Source organism: Pinus tabuliformis, chromosome 8 (genome assembly GCF_031772625.1).
Source record: "Pinus tabuliformis cultivar Carrire ecotype Pingquan chromosome 8, CPIR1, whole genome shotgun sequence".
NCBI classification, from domain to species: Eukaryota; Viridiplantae; Streptophyta; class Pinopsida; order Pinales; family Pinaceae; genus Pinus; species Pinus tabuliformis.
In genome coordinates, this window is record NC_142294.1 from 2,035,189,345 (window position 1) to 2,035,215,206 (window position 25,862).

The 25,862-nt window shown below is 33.5% G+C and overlaps 2 protein-coding genes across 2 annotated transcripts in view; both read right to left on the bottom strand.

Annotated features, from left to right (window-relative positions):
* Nucleotides 1-4,037, bottom strand: part of LOC149244611 (uncharacterized) — a 254,284-nt gene extending 250,247 nt beyond the window's left edge. The window contains exons 1-2 of the mRNA XM_089374912.1: nucleotides 3,876-4,037; nucleotides 3,498-3,788 (exon numbers count right to left, since the gene is read on the bottom strand). Coding sequence (XP_089231038.1) covers nucleotides 3,498-3,788; nucleotides 3,876-4,001 — 417 coding nt within the window. The 5' untranslated portion in view covers nucleotides 4,002-4,037. The remainder of the gene's footprint in view (nucleotides 1-3,497; nucleotides 3,789-3,875) is intronic.
* Nucleotides 4,038-4,176: 139 nt separating this feature from the next.
* On the bottom strand, nucleotides 4,177-5,828 carry LOC149244612 (TMV resistance protein N-like). The gene is made up of 2 exons (XM_089371606.1): nucleotides 5,338-5,828; nucleotides 4,177-5,227 (listed from the first exon to the last, which is right to left on the bottom strand). The coding sequence occupies exons 1-2, from the start codon at nucleotides 5,826-5,828 to the stop codon at nucleotides 4,177-4,179; spliced, it is 1,542 nt and encodes a 513-aa protein (XP_089227732.1).
* Nucleotides 5,829-25,862: the final 20,034 nt, after the last annotated feature.

The following is a 25,862-nucleotide window of genomic DNA, read 5'->3' on the forward strand; positions in this document are numbered from 1 at the left end:
AGGTTTTGTGGTGATTGTTATCTAAGTTAATTTATGAATATTGTATATACAAATAAATAATTACACATATTTGCAAAACATACAACTAAATATGACTATGATTATAATTATTTTATTTTATCTATGATTAGAAAACCTCGCGCTTACAAAATTATTAATAAAAATATTAAAAAATATGAAAAAAAACCATATTAAACTTTTAATTTATAAAATTTGAAATATTATTTTATTTAAAAGTCAAAATTAAATTTTTTTGAAAACATTCCAGCCCACAATATTCAGCTCAATAAATTTATTTATAATTATAATTAAATAAAACATTTTTATGAACCATACATAATGTAATTCTTTCATATTTATAAATAAATAAATAAAAATATATAAAGAAATCAATATAATTGTGTAAGGTTTAAAAAATAATAATAATTTATAAGTAATTAAATTAGTTTATAATTGTTTTAGGTTTAAAAAATGTAATATTTGAATAAAAAAATAATATAATTTGTTTTAAAAAAATTAAATAGAGCTATTTTTTTTAAATTGCCATATTTTAATTGTGAAATCAGTAATGGATATCTATGACTTGATATTATTTGCAAATGCAAACTAACTCATTATTGTTATTCAAAGAAAACAAATCATCTAAAATTACAAATTAATAATTTCCACATAAAATTACTTTTTAATAATCTATTAAAAAAAATCCTCTCAATCTTGAACCATTAACCTATTTCCTTAAATCCAAAAAAAAAAAACAAAAAACTAACCCTTAACCAAATTCAATATAATAACCATCTTTAAAAAACAAAACAAAAACACCCCTAAAATACAGTTTTACAAAAAACAAAAGAAAAACACGCGACAGAGGACAATACAATACAATTACAATTAATTGAGGTGAAAACAAAAAACAAACCTACTTCATATAAAAAGTTAATTTAAAAAAGCACAAAATAAAACCATTAAAATATATTACAGATCCTTCTCATTGAGTTTCCATTCAGAACCCGTCAATCGTTTTGAAAACATTCCATTCAACCATACTTATCACCTGTGATCCCTATTTTATGACAATGCCATTATGATTTCTTTGCAAACTTGTGAAACCTTTGTGTCCTTATCGACCATCATAATCCAACCCCATGCCACATCGTCCCTCTGTGAGCGACGAGCTACACAGATGTTGTTATACCCTTTGTCAGCACTGAACAGATTACACTCTTCCGTCCACATTAATATGTGAAAGTATAGTTCTGGTTCACTACCGCCGCCGGAATGGGGGTATTCAACTACCATTTTGAATTCATCAACTGACACACCATCATCACTCGCTTCAAATCTTACATCAAACAAATTATGCCCGTACCAGTGCGAAGGAGAGTGAACGGTGAGAAAGCACATCAACATAGCACCGTACGACTGGAAGTCTTCCATCTTCGTATGAAACTCAGATGAATATCCAGCAAGGTCAACATCAACCACTCTGAGGTTAAATTTCCCCGCAATGGAATATATTCCTCGCCTGGCCTGCACAAATTTCAGAAGTTCATTTCAATTGATAAATTATACAATTCAATGTATCGATTTATTGCTTGAAAGATTAACTCTGCTCTCAGGAAAATTAAATACCTCATAAACTTTTGGGTACAGAGGAGGAAAAGTTGATAGACTTTCATAAGTCGATGCCTGCACACATTTCCCAAATCCGTTTAGCACAACTATAACGTAGTCTCGTTAAACTGGCCACTACAATAAGATTACACATCCACCGATAACAGAACACGACTAACCATGAATGAATACGCTGTGTAATACTAACCACGAATGAATACGCTGTGTAATACAGACGAGTGAAAGCCGATAACTTCCCTACTGTTCCACTCAAGAAGGCCGTTGATAGATTTTCATGAGAAGTCGATGCCTGCACACATTTCCCAAATCGGTTTAGCACAACTATAATGTAGTCTCGTTAAACTGGCCACGACAGTAAATAAAGAAGAAAAATAAGATTACACATCCACTGATAAGCAGAAATTGCCTAACCATGAATTAAACGTTGTGTAATACTAACCAAAAAATTGCAAATATCATTCCAGATATCACGAGTCCCTGTTGAAAGGCGGAGACATTTCAACTGATCCCGTTGACTCAGTCCCTGTATGCTCTTCAGCTCCCAACACGCCTCCGCTTGAATCTCTTCCAACGATGTCAGACCTTCAACATTCAAGGTTTCCAACACAGAGCATCGATTTGCCTTGAGGACTTTGAGGTCTACCAGATTTGAAAGGTTTGTTATTGTCTTCAATAGCGAGCATCCTCGCAGGTCTAATCTTACCAATGTCGATGGCAAGTTTTGAACCTTCTTTAGCTTCCGATTTCCTGAAAGATCATGAGTTTCATGGCTGGGTAAAACATGTCCAGGAATATGTATCTTGGTTATCTCCGTGCCACTCAAAGTGAAATCTCTTAAAACTGTGCCAACCTGCATTGTCCCCTTTTTAAAACTAAATATTTGGATTGGACAATTCCTTATAACCAAAACTTCCATATTCGGTCCTGCAATTTCCTTCCATAAAATAAGCTCAAGCTCTTGATCTCTGAAACCTATAAAAACTAACTCTTTCAACTCTTTTAATCGTCTCAAATCACCCAGAGACTGTCGTAACTCTGTCCTCAAAATCGTCCAGAGAATGACATAGCTTTGTCCCCTTTGAATGAAATATCGTCTCTCGCACATCCCCTATTCTAAGTATTTGTAACTTTTCCGATAGTTTCAAATTCATGGGCAATTTTAACTGAGTAGATAGTATATTCAAGTATCTTAAAGATTCTTGATTTTCGATTCCGGCCGGCAAATATTTCAACTCGCTACAACCTTTGAAATCTACATACTCAAGTGATGACATATTTCCCAAAAAATCCATGGGGATTGAGAGATTGAAGCAGTCTCGCAAAACTAGATATTGGAGATGCATTAATTCAGAGAAGGAAGAGGGCAGTTGTGTTAGCTTATTGCAGCCGGTTAGATCTAAATGTTTGAGGCTTTTGAGTTCCCCAAACCCAATGGGGAGCGATTGTAGAAATGTGATATTCTTCAACACAATCTTGCTCGGATTTTTTATGCTGGTTCCCATCCGTTCCAGAAAGCGGAAAAAATAAGATGTCGTCAAGCCTTCACTGCTGCTATTTGAGACCATCGCAGAATCGTTAAGATCAAGGCCGCTGCTGCTAGAGGTACCCGCCCCTGACTTAACCCGATTGTTCCTTCGAGGCATCTGACGGGCACGCCCCCGACTTAACCGTTGATTACGATGCGTGCTTGTCAGATGCGCAGAACGTTTAAGGATGGGCCTTGGATGTGTGCCCTTCATGTCAATATTTAACACACTCAAGTGCAAAGGAGGCTGCTGCAAATGCAATGCACATGACCTGTTTAATACAATGTGGGACGAATTTCACTATACTCGAAATACTCAGCAAACTATGGATGTACTTACCATATTAAATCTTTGGAAGAACTGCTCGAGGTCCCCATGTCCCTCAAGTTCCAAAACTCTCAAGTTTCTCAGTGAAACGGTATCAGGAAAATAGATGGAGCTGAAACTGCGCAGTCGAACCCACACCAAATCTCCCGACATATCCCACATACCGAAAAGTGTCGACAAATCTATGGGAACCTCAACTACAAAGAGGCGTACACCTACACATTTAATGTAATTCGTGCAATCTGGCATATGCTCACCTTTTGGTGTCCGAATCCCTCGTATCAAACAGGAATCGGCTCCGCCCTAACAAACGCATTTCAGGGAGTTCAATTAAACGCCAGTTTGTAATGAATCGTTTCATAAAAGTAAGAGAAAATATGCTTTGCTTACTTGTAACTTCAACATCAATTCCCCTACATCTTTCGAGCAGCCGAGCCGTAGTGGGTTACGCGTTGGGAGCACACCAAACTCTTCCCTGGCGATATGTCTGGCCAACTGCCTGATATGTTCATGCATTGTAATTTTCTCCGTCTTTGGTAGGTGGACATAATCGCAGCTGGGGAGATTGAATCCATCAATCTCAATCGAAGGAAACAAAACAAAAACAAAAAAAAGTTAGGGCGTTTAAGATCCCACGGGAACAACAGTTTTGGCGAAAAGAGAGAAAAAACCATAAAATACAGAGATAATTCTAATCAGTTTTGGCGAAAAGAGAGAAAAAAACATAAAATACAGAGATAATTCTAATAAATTTCGGTCGGGATACCATTTCATCATCTTGTACCTCATCATAAAACTCGACTAGGCATTTTTGACGGAGATTTTCAAGGCACTCACAGACGTCTGTGTAACCTAGGCCCTCAAATACTCGAACTGCGACTTCTTTTTCCTCTCCCACCAAGAAACAACCTGTGTTCAAAAATATCTCCTTCTCTTCACTATTCAGAGCCTCGTAACTCACTTTTAAAGTGTCCACTATATCCTTTGGCAGTCTTCTTGATAACCTTTCCAACTGCGGTTTCCAATACTTTTCCTCATAGCGGCCATGGAATAGCCCGCCCAAAACTTGTAAGGATAATGGCAACCCACCACAAATTTTCAAAACCTCCGCAACCAAACATTCGAATCCTTCATATGGTTCGGATTGACCGAACGCATGCCAGCAGAAAAGCTCCTGAGCATGCTCTGTCTGCAATGGCTTCAGATTATACACTACAGCTTTTGGAGAGGAGCGTCTGAGTAAATCTTGATCACGAGAAGTGATCAAAATCAAACTACGCGATCCCACAACATCAGTGACTAGTAGATCACTTATTTGCTCGATATGATCCACGTCATCCAAAATAATCAGAACTTGGAGTCCTCGGAGACGATCGCGAAAAATACCTTTCCCGTGTCTGGTATCTTCAACATGGAAATCACAACCCAGCAGATCCCGAAGGAGCTTCCGCTGCAAAGATGATAAATCCTTTTTCCTGACGTCGGACAAAAAACAAAACCTAGTAAAAGCCGAACGTTTCAGGTTGTAGAGATATGTGACCAGAGTTGACTTGCCTACTCCGGCCATTCCTGCAATCCCCACAATAACTGTGCCATTTAACTCCCTCTGTTTCTTAATTTCATCATCTATTTCCCTCACCGCTGGATCGAGTCCAACTAGGTATTTACCCACTTCCAATGGTTCCCAATTTACCCCTTTTAACACAGCTTTGACAATCTCCTCCAGAACCTCTCCATGGTCACTACAAAGCAACAAACACGTACATGCAGTCATAATGATCATAATTACTGGAAGGAAGGAAGAAATGACTTCGAGAAATCAAAGATTCGTAATAAAGCTGAATGTATTCACCTTTCATTAGTTTTGAAGAGAAGGCCAGAAATCTCTGAGGCTTTGTTGAGGGCCGCCTTCCATTTCTTGATGTCTTCCATGCCGACTCTGCCTTTCAGTTGGTGTTCTTCAAAGGTTTTCCTATAACATCCCCTCTCGCTGTCAATGTAACGAAGGTCTGTGGGCTCAACGTCATAAAACACAGGAATGATCTTCCTGTTGCATCTCAAGATCCAACACAATTCATCCAAACACCAATGCGATTCAGCATAGCGCTTGCTGAAAATGGCAATATGTACTGACGCACTCTCAATGGCTCCGAGAATTGCAGGGGAGAGAGCATCTCCGGTGTGGAGTTCCTTTTGATCGAGAAAGACGCGGAACCCATAAGATTTGAGGCGATAGTAGATGAGGCTGGCCAAAGTCTTCTTGACATCAGGACCCCTGTGACTTATAAAAACGTGGTATGTTGCTGATGATACTGGCGCTGGCTCTGTGGCAACCGACTCCATTGGATTTTGCAGATGGGATAGTAGGCTATCAGATTGAAAGGAAGATTGAGGTATTTTTGAGATAAACGAAAGACGCCGCAAGGAGAGGAGATAAATTCGTAGTGATGTCCAGGATCTAATCAAGGTATAAGTAAGGAGAAGCTTTTCCCAAATTAACTTGGTGGTGCTCCTAAAACAGCTTTACAGAACTGCTCTCCCAGTACGCACCTTTGTCACCGACAGTCACCACTGCCCTGTCATTCACTTTACCGATCTATCTTCGAAAAACATGGCGATTTATCCTTGCAGACCTCAGATCCCCACATTATGCGGGCCGACCGCCACTCACCTACCAATAATGCCCATTGCCGACCTTAGTAGAAGCAAATATTAAGCGCTATACAATAATTTGATGATTGGCTTACTGTGTTTGTTAAGGTTATTGAGCCGAAGGCTAATTCTACAGCTTAGTACGATAGATGTGTAAGTGTGCAGTTGGTATGTTCACTTTAATAGAAAAATAATATGCTATAATAAAACAAAACTGAATTTTCTGTAATAACAAAAAAATTTGTATTTAAAATGTTTAAATCTTAAATTTTTCAAAAATATTTTAATAAGAGATTTAAATAAATTATTTGAAGATCTATTTTAACTGATTTATGTGTATATCAATTATATATATATCTATATAGAAAAAAAATTGTTAAAATATAAAAATAAGTTTTTTATGGTTAAAAAATTTATTGGAAGTTTGTAGTTGAAGAAATTTGATCCCTCTCGGCTCATGTTAGATCTGTATCTATGTTAGTTTAACCAATGTGATTTTATTCTTATTCAAGAGAATAAGATATAGATATAGTATGTTAATGATTGGTTTGGACAAAATGTAAAAGTAGTGTATCAATGATTGACATAGTGAATAGTGTTTAATATTCATCATTATAGGAGAGTCTCTTTCACAACCTTAAAGTCTCTTAGTGTCACAATGCACTATTTGGGCACATTATGATACCTCGAGCTTGCACCGATGTGTTTCACGCATAGAGCTACTTCACTTGGACTACGCCTCACATTAAGCTTACTTATATAATCTCTATGCCATTAGTTACTTATACCACAACTTTGATATAGTGGAAGTAATTTTATTATCACTTCTACTTCAATTAAACTTCCATTTATAAAGACATGAGCATTATGTTGGACATTGGATAATCTAGGGCTCCCGTGTGTTTCGCGACTTGCACTCTCGAAATCTGTTAACTCTGGTGATGTGTTTGTTTACTAACACCTGCTTGTTTTTGGTGCAAGGTGATGTGTTTGTTTACTAACACCTACTAGTTTTTGGTGCAAAGTTTGTTTACTAATGCCTACTAGTTTTTGGTGCAAGGTGATGTATTTGTTTACTAACATCTACTGGTTTTTGGTGCAATGACAATTGTGATTCCAATAAATGGTATTAGAGCCAAAGGTCTGAGTTCAAAATACCCCTGGTTCGCGTTGCGGGAGATATTGTTAGGCACTAGATAGTCCAACACTCCCTATGTGTTTCGCAACATGTCCTTAACCGGCTCTCAGGGATCCATTAACCGTGGTGATGCCTTTATAGAAGTTTTATGATTTTAATTTAGTTATCAATAATTATTAGGTGGATGGTAGGGATTTAACCTTTATAAAATATTTTAAAATATTTTTAATAGTATACACAAAATTAATTTAATTATCAATAATTATTTGGTGGAAAATAGGTATTTACTTTTTATAAAATATTTTTAATAGTATACACAATCAAAGGTTGAGATTTATTTTCAAAGTAGATGTCTTTTTGACCTTTTTAACTAAATCCATTAATTTTAAAAAAATTCATATGAACAAGTGTCATATAAAATAAACTATGATCTTTTGGGCATGTGGTATTGATAAGCAACGATATTCACCATGATATTGTAAGAAAGTTTATTTACAAATTAAAAATCTCCATGATAACATGGGGTGATATTGTAAGAAAGTCTATTTACAAATTAAAAATATTCATCATAAGATGGGGGTGAATATCTTTAGTTAAGAATCTTATTACATGTTTTCCTAAAGTGTACATATATTTAACTTATGTATTAATTAGTTTGAATAATAATAATGATTTTTTTAAAATAAAGTTACAATTTAATTCTTTCTTTTGTTTTTTTGAAATTTGAGCAACTTAAAATGTATGATGAACTAAGTGTTTTGATATTTACTATGAATTGATACTTTTCCACATTTACTATTTTTTTTAGGGTGATTCACAACGACCACTACATCCACTAGAAAATCGAGATAGATCAACCCGAAAGAATCTACTTGTCTGTCAAACTAATGAAACCTAACCCAAGGGAATCTAGGAGATTTAGCACCATAACCTCCCCATAAAAGAGGTACTTAACCAGAAGAGCTATCCCTTAAAACTACATTTACCAAAAATTTTATTTTATTTAGACAACTATACTAATTAAATTAAATTAAATATTTTATAAATTTTTATTTTTTCATTTTCTATTTTTAATATAAATAATAAAATATCTTTTAAAAATAAATTATTAAATTTTTATTTAAAAAAATTAATATTATTAAAATATTATAATTTTTATATAAAAATAAATTCAATATGGTTGAATACTTTGATACCATAACTACAATGGATGATACCACGTACCATGACCACTCTTTTCTTCACTTCCTTAATTTGTGACCACTTCCTATATTTTCATTAACATATATAAATATCCAATATTAATAAATTATCCAAAATACTTTCACTTTCAACAAACTAATGAAAATCTAAAACCCTTGCAAATCTAGAAATTAAAAATAATATGTAATATATAATTGTTCTAAACACTTGCAAACCTAGGAATTAAAAATAATATGTAATATATAATTGTTCTAAACACTTGTAAACTTAGGAATTAAAAATAATATGTAAAGGATCTACCATATTTGTGAGAATAGGAGCATCGAGGATGAAAACCACTTCTTAGAGTGCCCTGCATACAACCACATTAGATCTCAATTTCACAACCTTTGTTACAACACTGACCTTCCTAGCCTTTTACAATGCCAAAATTATAGTGAGCTCGGGAGGCTTCTCTCCAAGCTTTTTGAGCATAGGAATAAAATCTTAAATCAAAATAAATAATTTGTCTCTTTAGGTCCGATAGATCATTATTTGGTCTCAGCGGACGTTAACGATCATCATCATCATCATCATAATTGTTCTAAACACATGGATGATGCTCAACGAGTTCCAATTTTGCAAGTGTTTTTGTACCTTGAAACATTTCTCTATGATAAAATTTAAATTAGCTTTATAATACAAAATATTAGAAACATTCCTAATACATTATGAATAACATTTCAAATATATATATATATATATATATATATATATATAAACTTATTAACTACAAACTCATTATATTTTACAAGTTATGTTTTATAAAAAGTGATCTATAAAATATGTTCATTATATTTTATAATTTATGTTTTATAAAAAGTGACCTATAAAATATGTTCTAGAGATACTTTATTAAATATTTACACAATATTTCTACATATTTATTTATATTAAATATTTACACAATACTTCACATATTCTAGAATTAGGCAAAACTGGTTACAACATTTAAAAAATATTACTCAACCAATTGAATATTGTCCACCATTTTCGTCAACTCACTACCAAATATTTGACTCCTCGTCATTTACATTTGCATATGATTACCATAAACACTTTATTGTATCCATGGTCTATTTTCAATTTAATAGCCATAAATATAAAATTAATCGTGCTTATCGTTATCACTATTTTAATGTCATCATAAAATTTGAAAAAACTTATATAGAATTGTAAGGTTGTGAGATGATTGTATTTATGAATATATTTTCTAATATATATCTTTAAAATATATTAAAAATAATATATATAGATATTGGAATGAAAATATAGAAATCTTGAAGTATTTTTGCATATTTTGTAAAGGTAAAACGAATAAATTTTTAATTTTGATTAACAAATTTATAATCAGTAATAACTAACAACGATATCAAAAAATTTCATAGTTAATACTAATCACTTAAACTATACTATAAAAACAAGCAACTTATATCTATATATATATATATATATAATTTAAATTTTTATATATAAAAATTTAAATTCTAAACATATTTTAAGGTATATTTTTAAATATTTCAAAAAAAAAATATTATCTAATAAAATAATTTTAATTGTAATATTTTTATATTACAATTCACAAGCTTTTCAATCAAGCATTCAAGTAAGGGTTTCCTAAACCATGGACTCAAAGCCTCATTATCCCTATTTTTAAAAGTGGGGATACAAATAACCCCTCTAATTATCGGACAATTATGATCAACCCTCTCCTAGCCAAGTTATATGGTATTATTTTGGAAAGGAAGTTGAGCATATGGCTTGAAAGTGAAGGTAAGCAGGCTAAAGGCCAAGCGGGTTTTAGAAGGCAGCACTCAACAACAGACCACCTCGTTACGCTTAGGATCATTGTGGAGGAATTCCGCAATGATAAATCCAATCTCTTTTGTTGCTTTGTGGACTTTAGAAAGGCTTTTGATACGGTTCCTAGAAACAACCTTTGGAACATATTAGAAGAGCTAAAGGTTCCTTTTGAGTTGAGAGTTGCCTCTATAAGGTTATACGAGAATGTAATTTCCAAGTTAAAGAGCAATGAAGGGTGGTTGAAAGATATTAAGTGTAATATCGGAGTTAAACAAGGTTGCCCCCTCTCCCCTACCCTATTTGGCATTTACATCGACAAGCTAGAAGGTTGTTTAGAGGAAGCAGGATGTGTTGGCACGATCTTAGCTGGGATAGTCATCATCCTTCTTCTCTACGCTAACAATATTGTTCTTCTCGCAAGGTGCCCATATGATCTTGATAAGCAATTTATACTTCTTAAGGATTTCTGCTCTACTATGGGTATGATTGTTAACACTGACAAAAGTTATGATTATCAAATCCAAGAAGGACACTTATGCTAATTTTATGTATGACAATAGTAACTTGGATGAAGTGTCTTCCTACAAGTACCTAGGAATTGATATTCATCACAAGCTCAACTGGAACTATAGTATTGAGAAAAGGATTAATGGGGGGATGGAAAGCTTATTTTCGTCTTGAAAATAATTGTAAAACGACAAACCTCGTAATGTGGGATAGAAAGAAGTTCCTCTTTGAAACTTTAGTCACTTCAGTTATCTTATATGGATGTGAGGTTTGGGGTTGTAGCATCTCTAGAGAATCCTCGAGAAAGATTGAGCAATTCCAAAAGAATTTTATAACATATAACCTCAAAATTAAAAGCAACACACCCTATCCTATTCTCCTTATAGAAGTGGGTCTTTCCCCTATCGAGAGCCTAGCTATGACTAGGCTTCTGTTGTACAAGCACAAACTCAATAACATAGGAGACCATAGACTTCCTAAGCTAGCTTTAAATTCCAGCCAAAACCACCTAAGGCTCAAATGAGGTTGGTATAAAGACACCAACGCCTAGTTAAACCATTGGGAGATTGACGAGAATGTTGCATTGCAAAACATTAATAACATTAAAAATGTTGTTACTTCTAAGTTCAAAGAAAAAATGTGGTGTGAGAAAGATTTAGCAGCTAAAAGAAAATTAAGATATTATAAGGAGGTCATAAACCCCACCCTAGAAGATCAAAAGTATCTCTCTGTTTTAACTAGCTCAAAGAAGAAAATTAATATAGCAAGATTAGAACGAACTCTCATGAGCTCCATAGTGAAACGGGTCGTTGGGCAGTTCCTAAAACACCATGGATGGAAAGGTTTTGCCATCTTTGTGAGAATACGAACATCGAGGATGAAAATCACTTCCTCTTAGAGTGCCCCGCGTACAACCACATTAGATCTCAGTTTCAAAATCGTTGTTGCAATACTGACCTTCCTAGCCTTTTACGTTGTCAAAATCACAGTGAGCTTAAGAGGCTTCTCTCCAAGCTTTTTGAGCATAGGAATAAAATCTTAAATCAAACTAAATAATTCGTTTCTTTAGGTCCGATAGACCAACGTTTGGTCTCAGTGGACGTTAACCATCATCATCATTATTATTTATTATCTTCTTCTTCTTCTTCTTTTTTTAATTTGTTTAAAAAAAATTAAAAAATTACTTCATAAATTTTCTAATTTTTATTTTTAAATCATTTTTTTATTCCTTTAACTTTAACTTTTTAACTTTTATATATATATATATATATTTCTTTTCTTTGGGAATCGTAGGGAAACATATAAAATGGGAAAGGGAATGGTAGGTGAACATATAAAATGGGAAATATACCTGTCATAAAGGAGATGCGATCAATTCATGACGATGATGCGCATGATCCGTTGTCCCTTCTAACTTTTGTTTTAAGTAATTTCCAAGCTTTTGCTGATGTGGTGGTAGGCAATCAATGGATTTGAATACGAAGATAAGAGACATATGTTTTAATAAGTTCAAGTGTCATTATTATTGGCTGTGATTTGGTTAAATTATGTCTTTTCATATATCTCTCTACTTTTTATTTTTATGAGTAATTAATAATAAATATGGTATTAATAAATATATATATATATTTAATAAAATTTATTAAGTAATGATAATTATAGTGATTAATAGTTGAAAGTGATGAGTATTTATAATTATTATCATAGTCATATGAATTAAATGATTGGTAAATTCTTATATGTATCTAATCATGATAATAATCAAAACACCTACATTATAAAACATCTCACTTAAATAATATTCTTAATGTAGATTCACCCCCATTTTACCATGGAAAATTTTAACTTGTAAATAGTTTTTGTTGCAATACCATGACTTATTAATACCATATGCCCAATATAACACATGTTGATATGAGATTTTCTTTAATTAATTAATTTGAGATAAACTAATTGAAAGCGCATAACTAACATGGAGATAATACTAATATGAATATTATCCCAAGAGCACTACACTACTCCAAAAAAACTCTTTAATGATACATAAAGAAGGAAACTTGCATTTATACCATAATGTAATCTAGTTTATATATTATTAGATATTTCATACTTTAACGTATATATTATATTGTAACATTAATTAGGTGTATAATGCTTATTTGAATATATATTATTACGTCTCTCATATTTTAGTAAATATATAATATTGTATTATTGATATTTTAGTAGAAAAACAAAGATGCACACACAAAGGAAAAGTTCTATTACTCTCTTCAAATTACACAGATACATCACATATTTATGGTGTTAGTGAGATCTAAGTGATTCCAAAACAATAAGATTGGTTGTTGAGAAATTATCTCAACAACTCAACCAAATCTACCTACTATAGTAAGCGTTAGTTTCAAGTCCCCCCTTTAACGCTTACATTATTACATATACCACAACAATATAATGGGTCTTTGTCTCACTGATCTTCATGAACACCCACTTCCATTCTGAAATCTTGCGAATATCATTCTTTCTTCATCCACTACTTCGAGCTGTCACTTGAACTCCATTTAACACATGCTTGCCTCAGACCATCATTGATGAACTTTGCAAGATCAACAATATTGACAACTTGGCTCATCGGGGCTTCCACGATAAGAGTTGTCAAGTAATGAACCATCCCATGGACCAATCACCATTTGTCAGATATTTCGCTTTCGACTATCCATCAATTGCTAGGAAGATGGTCTGAATACTGAATGTGTTCAAAAATTGATCAAACAACTTGGCCTGCTTCATACACATGGATCTCATATTGTCACCTATAGCCATTGTTCAGGGGTTTCCAAGCACTAAGAACAACAAACCATAATAGTGTAAACACAACCAAACTAGTGATGTGTTCAAGGGTTTTCGAGCGCCAAGAACAACTAATTTGAATTATGCAACATTGTTCATTAATTGGTTCTGCACCAAATATAACTTACAACATACATCACTGATAGCTTAAAAGAGTCTGAGAGGATCTGCATTAAACTCATCATCACTATCATAATCTGAGAAGTCCTCAAAGTTTTCTTCTGGCAAGTCTTCAAAAGTAGCTATGTTAGCAGATTCTTTTAATTTCCCATTTAAGAGATATTTGGCACGAGTCTTACAATTCAATGTTGTGTGTCCATGTTTTTGGCAATAAAAACATTTGACTGAGTTCTTGTTTTTATGGACCCTGCCCCTGGAGAATAGTGCCATCTCAGGTTGTGAGTTGTCCTCTACATCACTTGTTTTTATTCTCTTTTCTTCTGCTAAAAGAGTTTCTACCATTTCATCTACTGATTTGGAAGAAAATTGACTTAGGGTAAAAATAACATTATCATAATTGGTGTAGGAATTTACAGGGTAAGTTCCTTAGATAGAACACCAAAGGACATTGCTCACAAACAGATCACATATCAGTACACCAGTCTTGTTGACGTGGTTAAAACCCTCAAAGAAGGAAACAGTCCATGGCCTGAGCCAACGCGACCACTTCGGGCAATTTATTAATGTAAAATAAAGAAAATTTACATAATCTTATCTCATGAACGATCACCTAACAAATGACCCTCCATGCTCTTTAAATAGAGATCATGGACCAATCGGGTGTTAAGCCAAGGATCAAGTGTCGGTAATACCGAGGAGAGAATGAACCATCATATCACTTCATGTCTAGAACATATTGTGACCCTCAGATTGTAAGTTACAAAAAGTAAATACTAAAGAACACACTTTACCTAACTATACACTAGACCAAGTTGTACTTAATTATTTCCTATGTGTCGGAATATCATAACATCCCCCCTTAAGAACAACTTGGGATATGATTGAAGAATGTACAAAGATGACACAATAGGAGAAGGAAGGAGGCATTAGAGCCTATCCCCCCTTAGTCACAACTTCCTGCACTCTAACCCTAAATTGAAGTTTAGTAAACTTTGCCTCTGTGAGAGCCTTTGTAAATATGTTGGCAACTTGATCGTCAGTTGAACAATATTGCACTTCAAGGACGTGGTCATGAATGAGCTTTCTGATGAAGTGCATGTGTAGTTCAATATGTTTTCTACGTTGATGTTGGATTGGATCTTTGCATAGTTGAATGGCACTTTGATTATCACACTAAAGTGTAGTCAGATGTTGTTGTTGAAAACCAAACTCTGAAAGGATCTGACGAAGTTACAGGGCTTCCTTACTAGCTTCAACAATGCCACGATACTCTGCTTCTACTGAAGAAAGAGAAATGGCACTTTGTTTCTTGCAAGCCCATGTAATAGGTCCAGAACCAAGAGTGAAGACATAAACTGCAATAGACTTCCGATCATTAGGGTCACCAACCCAATCAGAATCAGTGAAACCAACTAATAGAGGAGATGCTTATTTGCTTAATTAATTAATTAATTAATTAATTAAGCAAATAAAACAAAATTATTTCTTTGTTTAATAAATAAATAATTAAACAAAGAAATAAGTACATTAAATTAAATTAATAAACTTATAAAAAAATTAAAAATTAAAAATAAAAATATATATAATAATAAATAATAAATTTGTTAACTAATCTATTCGTTTAATTACTATCAAAAATTAGTTAATTAGTAAAACATAGTAATTAATCAATAAAATAAAATAAAAAATAAAAATAAAAATTAATTTTTTATAAATTTATTAAACCTAATAATTAATTCAAGAAATAGAAAAATAAGTAATTAATCTATCCCTGTAAACTTATTAATTAATTAATTAATTAATCAAATTAATAAATTAATAATGTAAATAAATGAATAAACATATTAATAAAGAATACATAATTAAATTAATTAATTTGATTAATCAAACAAATTAATTTATTATTTAAACAAATTAATGAATCAATTGAACAAATCATTTAAAATAGAATTAATAAACATAATAATTAATTCTATAGATAATCAAATTATTCGATTAAGTTATCCCCTTGAATAAATTAATTAATTAATTAAATAATAATAATAATAATAATAATAATAATAATAAATTTATTTAATTAATTAAATAAAAAGATAAGAGCGGACCTATTTTCTTATTTCTTTTGTTTAATAACTTATATATATACCCTAATTATAGCTCTTGGATACATCATTATGATTTTAAGAATATCTATTGACGCATTCTCCCCTGATGATGGACTCACTTGGTAGTCCGAAACGTTGGGTTCATAAAACTCTACAACAGGTCATTCCTCCTCTACCTAAAACTATCCTCACCTGTATGGATTCATTATTTAGTTTGTAGTTGAAGAAAATTGATCCCTCTCGGCTCATGTTAGATCCGCATCTATGTTAGTTTAACCAATGTGATTTTATTCTTATTCAAGAGAATAAGATATAGATATAGTATGTTAATGATTGGTTTGGACAAAATGTAAAAGTAGTGTATCAATGACTGACATAGTGAATAGTGTTTAATATTCATCATTATAGGAGAGTCTCTTTCACAACTTTAAAGTCTCTTAGTGTCACAATGCACTATTTGGGCACATTATGATACCTCGAGCTTGCACCGATGTGTTTCACCTCTGACTTGTGGAGCATAGAGCTACTTCACTTGGACTATGCCTCACATTAAGCTTACTTATATAATCTCTATGCCATTAGTTACTTATACCATGACTTTGATATAGTGGAAGTAATTTTATTGTCACTTCTACTTCAATTAAACTTCCATTTATAAAGACATGAGCATTATGTTGGACATTGGATAATCTAGGGCTCTCGTGTGTTTCGCGACTTGCACTCTCAAAATTCGTTAACTCTGGTGATGCGTTTGTTTACTAACACCTGCTGGTTTTTGGTGCAAGGTGATGTGTTTGTTTACTAACACCTACTGGTTTTTGGTGCAAGGTGATGTGTTTGTTTACTAATACCTACTAGTTTTTAGTGCAAAGTTTGTTTACTAATGCCTACTGGTTTTTGGTGCAAGGTGATGTATTTGTTTACTATCATATATTGGTTTTAGGTGCAATGACAATTGTGATTCCAATAAATGGTATTAGAGCCAAAGGTCCGAGTTCAAAACACCTCTGGTTCGTGTTGGGAGAGATATTGTTAGGCACTAGATAGTCCAACACTCCCTATGTGTTTCGCAACATGTCCTTAACCAGCTCTCAGGGATCCATTAACTGTGGTGATGTCTTTATAGAAGTTTTATGATTTTAATTTAGCTATCAATAATTATTAGGTGGATGGTAGGGATTTAACCTTTATAAAATATTTTAAAATATTTTTAATAGTATACACAAAATTAATTTAATTATCAATAATTATTTGGTGGAAAATAGGGATTTAATTTTTATAAAATATTTTTAATAGTATACACAATCAAAGATTGAGATTTATTTCCAAAGTAGTTATGTCTTTTTGACCTTTTTAACTAAATCTATTAATTTTAAAAAAATTCACATGAACAAGTGTCATATAAAATAAAGTATGATCTTTTGGGCATGTGGTATTGATAATATTGTAAGAAAGTTTATTTACAAATTAAAAATCTCCATGATAACATGGGGTGATATTGTAAGAAAGTCTATTTACAAATTAAAAATATTCATCATAAGGTGGGGGTGAATATTTATAGTTAAGAATCTTATTACATGTTTTTCTAATATATATATATATATATATAACTTATGTATTAATTAGTTTGAATAATAATAATGATTTTTTTTTTAAATAAAGTTACAATTTAATTCTTTCTTTTGGTTTTTTGAAATTTGAGCAACTTAAAATGTATGATGAGCTAAGCGTTTTGATATTTACTATGAATTGATACTTTTCCACATTTACTATTTTTTTTAGGCTGATTCACAATGACCACTACATCCACTAGATAATTGAGATAGATCAACCAGAAAAAATCTACCTATGGGTCAAACTAACAAAACCTAACCCAAGGGAATCTAGGAGATTTAACACCATAACCTCCCCATAAGAGAGATACTTAACCAGAAGAAGAGCTATCGCTTAAAACTACATTTACCAAGAATTTAATTTAATTTATACAACTATACTAATTAAATTAAATTAAATATTTTATAAATTTTTATTTTTTCATTTTCTATTTTTAATATAAATAATAAAATATCTTTTAAAAATAAATTATTAAATTTTTATTTAAAAAAATTAATATTATTAAAATATTATAATTTTTATATAAAAATAAATTCAATATACTTGAATACTTTGATACCATAACTACAATTGATGATACCACGTACCATGGCCATTCTTATCTTCACTTCCTTAATTTGTGACCACTTCCTATATTTTCATTGACATATATAAATATCCAATATTAATAAATTATCCAAAATACTTTCACTTTCAACAAACTAATGAAAATCTAAAATCCTTGCAAACCTAGGAATTAAAAATAATATGCAATATATAATTGTTCTAAACACTTACAAACCTAGCAACTAAAAATAATATGTAATATATAATTGTTCTAAGCTGCATTATGGTGGAATGGATCCAATTATTATGCTCCAACAACGAAAACGCAAGGGATAATAACTTTTTCCATTATTTACTGAGTTGTCTTTAAAAAGATTTTTTCGAAGTTTTTTTGTGGGTTTTTCCGGTCAAAATTTGGCAGCAATTTATTGAAATCGCAAGTTTGATAGCTAATTTCTGCACAATCAAAGCGTCCCAGGGGTTTTTCAGGGTGCTGAATCCAAATATGCAGTTAAAAAACCATTTTAAATAATACAAATCAAGATTTAACCTCAATTTTTTCTACCGAATTCCGTCACCGGAATCTCCAAAAAATCACACTAAAGATTACAGTCGTCGTTACATGCCAAATAATTTTTAAACTTTTCCATTGAATCTTCCCTTTAATTCATTGTTTCATCCATAAGGGTCTCATCATATTTTTTTAATTTTAGCATCTCATCGTATTCACTGTAGTATGGACTTAGATTTTATTTAATCTAGTTTAAATTTAGTTCCTAGATTCATATTTTAGTTTAGTTATAATTATTTTAACTTTTAATTTTATTCCTTTCAGTTTTTAGGTCTAGATTACCTTACTGTGTGAATTTTGGTTTAATTTTTAAGTTTCAGTTAGTATATTTTGCAGTTTTGTTTTATTATCTAGTTTAATTCATATATTAGATGTTAATTTTATTTTAGTCATTTTAATATTAATCTTACTTAATTTAAATGTTTAATTTGTTGTATATTTTTATTTTAGATGATGTAATTTTACTTTTTAACATTATTTTTTATTTAGTTTGGTTTGGATTTCTTTAAAATTTAGATTTAAAATTTCATATAATTTAAATTTAATTTGATTTTATAAGATTATTTTTGTTTTAAATAAAATGATGGTTTTGAATTGTAGGGGATATGGAGAACTTGAAGCCTAAGCTCCAAGGGAAAGAAAACAAACTCATAAGGCTATAAACGAGGTATCAATAAATATTAGGAAGGGATTCAAATCCAACAGAGATGAGAGACTAGAGAGAAGAAAATGTTGCAAGAATAAAATTCTTCTTTCATGCACTATTGTAGAGAGGGCAGTGTTATTTTGTAGGCAGTTTAGATTTCCACTTATGCAAGGAAGTTTTTGGTACTATTGCCAAAAGGCTTTTTGAAGGAATTTGAGATTTAAACATTGAATATATATGGCAATCAGATTCTACTACAAGTTTCATCTTTCTTGCACTTTTGTAAGAATTTCTGAGTTTGTACGTTTTTAATGCCATAAACCAATTTTGGGTTAAATTTTGTGCCAATTAGTATACTAATAATTAATTGGAGCACTATTGTTTTGTTGATTGTTTCATGCTTATTGTTGTTCTATTCAAGCTATCTTTTGCATGGCTAGCAGGATTTATGCCAAAGTTGAAAACCAATTCATGGAAATTAATTTGTGATGATAAATAATTATTTATTTTTTTCTTGCAGATTTGTTTTGCTAAATCTTATGTTTTGTAGGGAGAACTATTTCCCTTACACTACATAAAACTTCAAATGAACTCATGTTTAAATTGGATTAAAACATATGTAGAATTAGTTTTAATAACTAATTATTCAAACTATGTTTTTGCATATCTGATTAAATAACTTATGGGTCATTGAACTATTTTAATGACATATAGGTTCATCTTGATTTTAAATCTGATTCCAGATCCTCCTCTTCGTTTAGAAACATTTTTCTCTTGGGTAGGAGTAAAGCTACCTTTCTTCTATTCAAGATAGATCTTTCTTTCATTCTCGCATCTTAGAGTAATCTACATTTTAGTTTTGGTGTCAAGTCCTCTCATAAAGAGGCAAACACATAGCATTTGTTTGATTGAACCCTCAAGTCAATAACCTTTTATGTTAATCCAAATCTTTTATCAATATAATTAAAGGATCAATATAAAAGGTATTGTACATTTTGTATATACTAATCTGTCATTTTTATTTAAGATAGTTTAACTTAGATAATTTTATAGTTCTTTTCTTTATAACTTTTACTTTTAGAATTTAACTTTGATATTTAATTTAACAATTTAATTATAACTGATAAGGTTGAAAAGATGACTTAAGATAATTAGATATGATTTTAGAAGCTACATTTCATTAGATTAGATAATTGAAAGATAATATAATATATATTACTAATTCAACTTTATTTATTAGCATCCCTTTAGAACTAATCTTTTGACATTATAATAATAACATAGTTATATTATATGATAAAGTAGATCACATATTTTAATAATAAATAACATTGTAGAATATGGAATAGCTAGATATATATTAGTTATCACTAATATAAATAAGATTTATATTAACTTAGGTTAATGACTAACAGGGATAACATTAATACATATTAATATAATTTTACATTAATACTAAAAATTAGTGTTGTATAATAAGGCTAATATTTAGATTCACATAGGTTAAACCTGAGTGCGGCATGGCTGAGCCTTAGATCAACTTAAGGATCACTTTCTTTCCTGATCAGCAAGAGGGTTGATTTGATGTCCATTCTCCATTGAAGGATGAAAGTCATACTTTAAGCCATTGGAGATTGAGAGAAGGTAATTGGACCTAGTCAAACCAGTCGGAACCATCATTTCAACGGAAAAGGAGTTGTTATAAGGTCCGGACTGAGTGGTCTCCCTTATAGTGTTGTAGGTAGAGAATTTTGAGGGTTCAAAACAATGGAAAGCCATTTGTGTGCCCACCCTATGAATTTGTTGTTGAATTTGTCAAGTAGCCAAGTCCAATCCGTGTTGTTATATATATTTTCCTTTAGTTGGAACCCCGGATATTTGATGCCTTCTTCAAACCGGTCGCAGAGATCCCAAATAAGATGCAAATATCCCTGCACCCAGGGTCATTAATGTCTTCCGTGATCAATGATTATTTGTTAGTGCCCATTGATCCAGGTGGCTCCAGACACACTAAGAGGACAAAGACGACTTATAATAGCTCAAATTTCAAAGTGGTTAGATTGCTCTTGAACCAGAACTAGAGCGTAGTGCTCATCGTCCTAATTCCAATGATGTGAATGACACTCAAATCTGAGCTCGTATGAGGGAAATAGAGCCAGTCAAAATTTTGGTCAAAGTGGGCATGTGGGCCAGGTTTAATCGTTCTACAAATTGACGGAGACCCGATGCATGGAATCCGACCACCGGGCGGGAAAAATTGTCGAATAGTTAATTTATCTAATAACCCTTATTTTAGACAAAATTAAAAATAACGATGTTTGTTATTAAAACAAAAAAAATAATTAAAAAAAGAAAAGTATGGGGGGAAGGTTGTCACCCCCGCCACCCTCGCTCCACAATACCATAGTTACACATATTTGGGGTAGGGGTCCGACTGACGGGAACCCCGCCCTGTGGCCCATGCCACCGAAGTCAACACCAGGTCCGGCGAGCCTCGAACGCGCCTGACCCACGTGGGTCGGCCCTCGCCGAGCGGCCCCATATTTAAACACAAACCATTTTAAATGTAATGTCAAAATATTCGTTGGAACCTCGGTGACTGCCACTAACCGTTATTAAACCGCCACCAGTTTGTAACAATAACGTGCCAGAAATGTACATCTGTCGGTCAAAAAGGTTAACACGCTAGTCGATGCTGGGGGTCAACGAGTTTGAATGCACGACCTCCCACCTCTATTTCTAGCTCATCACCATTGGACCAACAGTCTACTTTGTTAACTCTGCCAGAGAAGGCATTATTTAACCGTTCTCTAACCAATCGACTAGGGAGCGTCAAGGCAGATTGGAGGAATTCAGAGGCCAATGGAGCCATGAGCGGGTATGGAACCCGGACTGTGGAACTTTGAGAAATGTGGAACCATGATGCAGTTCTAGGAGGCAGATTGATGGCATGCTTTTTGAGACGAATCTTATGGAGAATATTATTTTATGCCTGAAAGATTATCTCAGGAGGTGAATTTTTATTTCGTTGGAATGATATGAAGTTTACAGTCATTTTAACCAGAATTTCACAAGGAACGCAATGGTGAAATCAAAATCACCATCTCAGCAGCAGATTTGCAGATTCCTGGAAAAGTAGGAAATTTAAAGAATCTTGAGGGAATCTTCTAGATTCCTTGGAGGTTTAAAATCGATAGAGTCAGAATGCAACCGAGTTTACACTCAAAAGTCTCATAATCTCGCAAGGATCATGATGGAAATATCATATTTGTGATCTGAGTTGCAGATCTCAAGTCATCCTAGAGAACATAATCTTTGGAGAATCACAGGGAATCTAAAAGGTTCCTAAAGGCCTAGATTTTAATGGTGTCAGAATTTGAAAAATGGATAGTCGATTTTACACTTCTTGATGACAAAAATTTAGTGGTGCGGTCAATTTTTGAAGATGAGCCTTCCATTTTTCGGCCAACTTCATAGATGAAGGGACATGAATCAGTCATGTAATGTTTTCCTTCATAATTGCAGAGATGATGTATTATGTTTGAGATCCCTGATTGATGTTATGTTGCAGGATCATTATTTCCACCTTAGGTGAGATGTATTTAGCTTGTATTTCTATGTATTGCTGTTGAGATCCCCGTATAACTATGTTGAAGGGATACTCATTGCCACATTGTGTGAGACCATGTTAAGTTGTCATGTTGAGAGGAAGCCTTCTTGAGTGAGAAGTCTTGTAAGTGGAACGTCTCGTGGAGAGACAAGCCACTCTTGTTTGACGGTGTATGTCCTTGCTATGACAAAGAGTCTTCCATGTACATCATCATCATTTCCAGTAGTATATGAAGCGGCCTCCACCATCTTGAGATTGACCCTGGAGACGTAATCAACACTGGACTAAATCCGTTATCAAATGTGTCGTGTTCTTTGGTTTCCTCTTGTTTAAGCATGCACATGTGGTTCTTTATGCTCTTTAAATGCAATTCTGACAACATCATAGAAGTAAAAGATCTTGGATAATCTCGGTAGCCGAAGGAACATGGATCAAGTTTGGTGTCAGAGCGGTCTTCTCGCTGATGTGAATTACGAGTGTAAACGACTGAACGTGCAACAATGGAGGATGACAAAGAAATGTATGAGGCGTTACTAAGGATGTCCAAAATCGTGGACATAATGTATGAAGCTTATGATAAGAGAATAGAGGAATGGGAGAAAGAAAGAGAAGATGATGATGCTCCATCTACCCCTTCTAGTGAACATTCATCACCCTCATCGTCTTCTCATCATTTGAATGACGAGATCAACCAGAGACTTCAATAAGATAATGCTTAATTGAAGATGCTTCTACGACAAGAGAAATAGGAGAAGCAACGATTTCAGCTTCAGTTGCGAGCCACGGAAGAGGCCCTAGAAGAATTGAAGCGCAACGACCAGAGTCTTCAAGTAGAGCATGCTGAATTAAGGAGGCTTCTACAAGAACAGAGAGAGGAGAAGCAGATACTGCAACTTCAGTTACGAGCCATGGAAGAGGCCTTGGAGGAGTTGAAGCGCAAAGAACGCTTAGAGAAGCCCTCATCACCTGTTTCTAAATCAACAATGGAGGTAATCAATGTCGATCATTCTTCTGTTTCATCACCACATGATGTTCTTTCTGTTGGAAATGTGGAGGTACCGATTACAACAATTGGCATGGGACTCCTTACCAAGATGGGGTACAAAGGAGGAGGACTTGGTATTGATGGCCAAAGCATGACTCAGCCATTGGAGGTCATGCAAAGACCTCGATTTGCAGGTTTGGGATACACTGAAGGAGAATGCTCAAAGTTGTTGAAATCTTTCGAGACATTGTTGAAACCGTCGAGGAAAGAGAATGATGGGAACACGTCACCATCATCCCATGGCAGTTCACATTCTAGAGAAAGAGTTGAGGCAAGATCTCATCGCCATAATTGCACTAGAGTCAACTAGGAAAGGTATAAACATTCTCAATATTCCAAAGTTCATTTTGATTACAAGCATGTTGTTAATGATGAACATAAATCATGGAATCGAAAAACATATAGTTTTTGTGGTTTACATAACCATGTGCTTGTTGAGTACTGGAAGAGAATGGCAGCATGAGAAAGGATGAGGCATGAAAGGCCTTCTCCACAACAGGGAAAGAAGCATGTTAAGCAGGTCTGGAGGAAGAAGACTTATTGTAGTCATTGTATTAGAGGTGGTCATCAAAGAGCCACGTGTTGGAGTCTCCATCCAGAGCAGTGCCTTAAGGACAAAGCGCCCATGCAAAAACAAGTTGAAAAATTTGATCGACAAGCGAAGCCACCACAGGGAGATGACCCATTCACTTTGATAAGTGAGAGATGGTTTTTCTAGATGTGTTAGCTTGTCATGGTCGTATTTTTGTAAATCATTTGTTGCAATTTACATTGTAAAAGTGATGATGTGTTTTCCATCACTTGTTGAAGCAATAATGATGTTTTGGCCTTGTGTTGATAGTTGGGGTATTGTTTCCCTTTTGATGTAAACTTGACCACAGAGTATGTGTTATAAACTCGCAGTAAGTATGGGATGCTTCGGTCATAATTGGTCATGTAGTTAAGCATGTAATTTGCAAAATATTGTACTACAAGTTTGTAGAGGATGCAGGTGTCGGTTCATCGCTTATGGCTCCAAAGAACAAAGGTGAAGGAGAAGGAAGGGTGACCTGTCATGACATTTGTGGTGCAGACAATGTACGAAGCAGTTGCAGATTATGTTCATGCTTTAAGAGGACCAAAAGCTCCTTAGTGGGGAGGAATGATCCCAGTGGCTCCAGACACACTGAGAGGACAAAGAGGGCTTATAATAGCTCAAAATTAAAAGTAGTCAGATTTCTCTCGAACCACAACTAGAGCGTAGTGCTCGTTGTCCTGATTCCAACGATGTGAACGACACTCAAATTTGAGCTCGTATGAGGGAGATAGAGCCAGTCAAACTTTTGGTCAAAGTGGGAATATGGGCCAGGTTTAATGGTTCTACAAATTGACGGAGACCCGGCGCATGGAATTTGGCCACCGGGTGGAAAAAATAGTCGAATAGATAATTTATCTAATAACCCTTATTTTAGACAAAATTAAAAATAACGATCTTTGTTACTAAAACAAAAAAATTAAGTAAAAAAGAAAAGTATGGGGGGTAGGCTGTAACCCCCACCACCCTCGCTCCACAATACCACAGTTACACATATTTGGGGTAGGAGTCTGGCTGACCGAGAACCCCGCCTCGTGGCCCATGCCACCGAAGTCAACGCCGGGTCCGGTGGGGCTCGAACCCGTCCGACCCACTTGGGTCGGCCCCCGCCAGGTGGCCTCGTATTTAAACACAAACCATTTTAAATGTAATGTCAAAATATTCATTGGAACCTCACGTGACTGCCACTAACCGTTATTAAACCACCACCAGTTTGTAACAATAATGTGCCAAAAACGTACATCCATCGGTCAAAAAGGTTAACACGCTAGTCTATGCTAGGGGTCAGCGATTTTGAACGCATGAACTCTCACCTCTATTTATAGCTCATCATCGTTGGACCAACAATCCACTT

Coding starts and splice junctions, on each gene's coding strand:
- LOC149244612 (XM_089371606.1), bottom strand. CDS start 5,828: ATGGAGTCGGTTGCCACAGAGCCAGCGCCAGTATCATCAGCAACATAC. Junction 5,228..5,337: donor CTCTTCAAAACTAATGAAAG/GTGAATACATTC, acceptor GTTGCTTTGTAG/TGACCATGGAGAGGTTCTGG.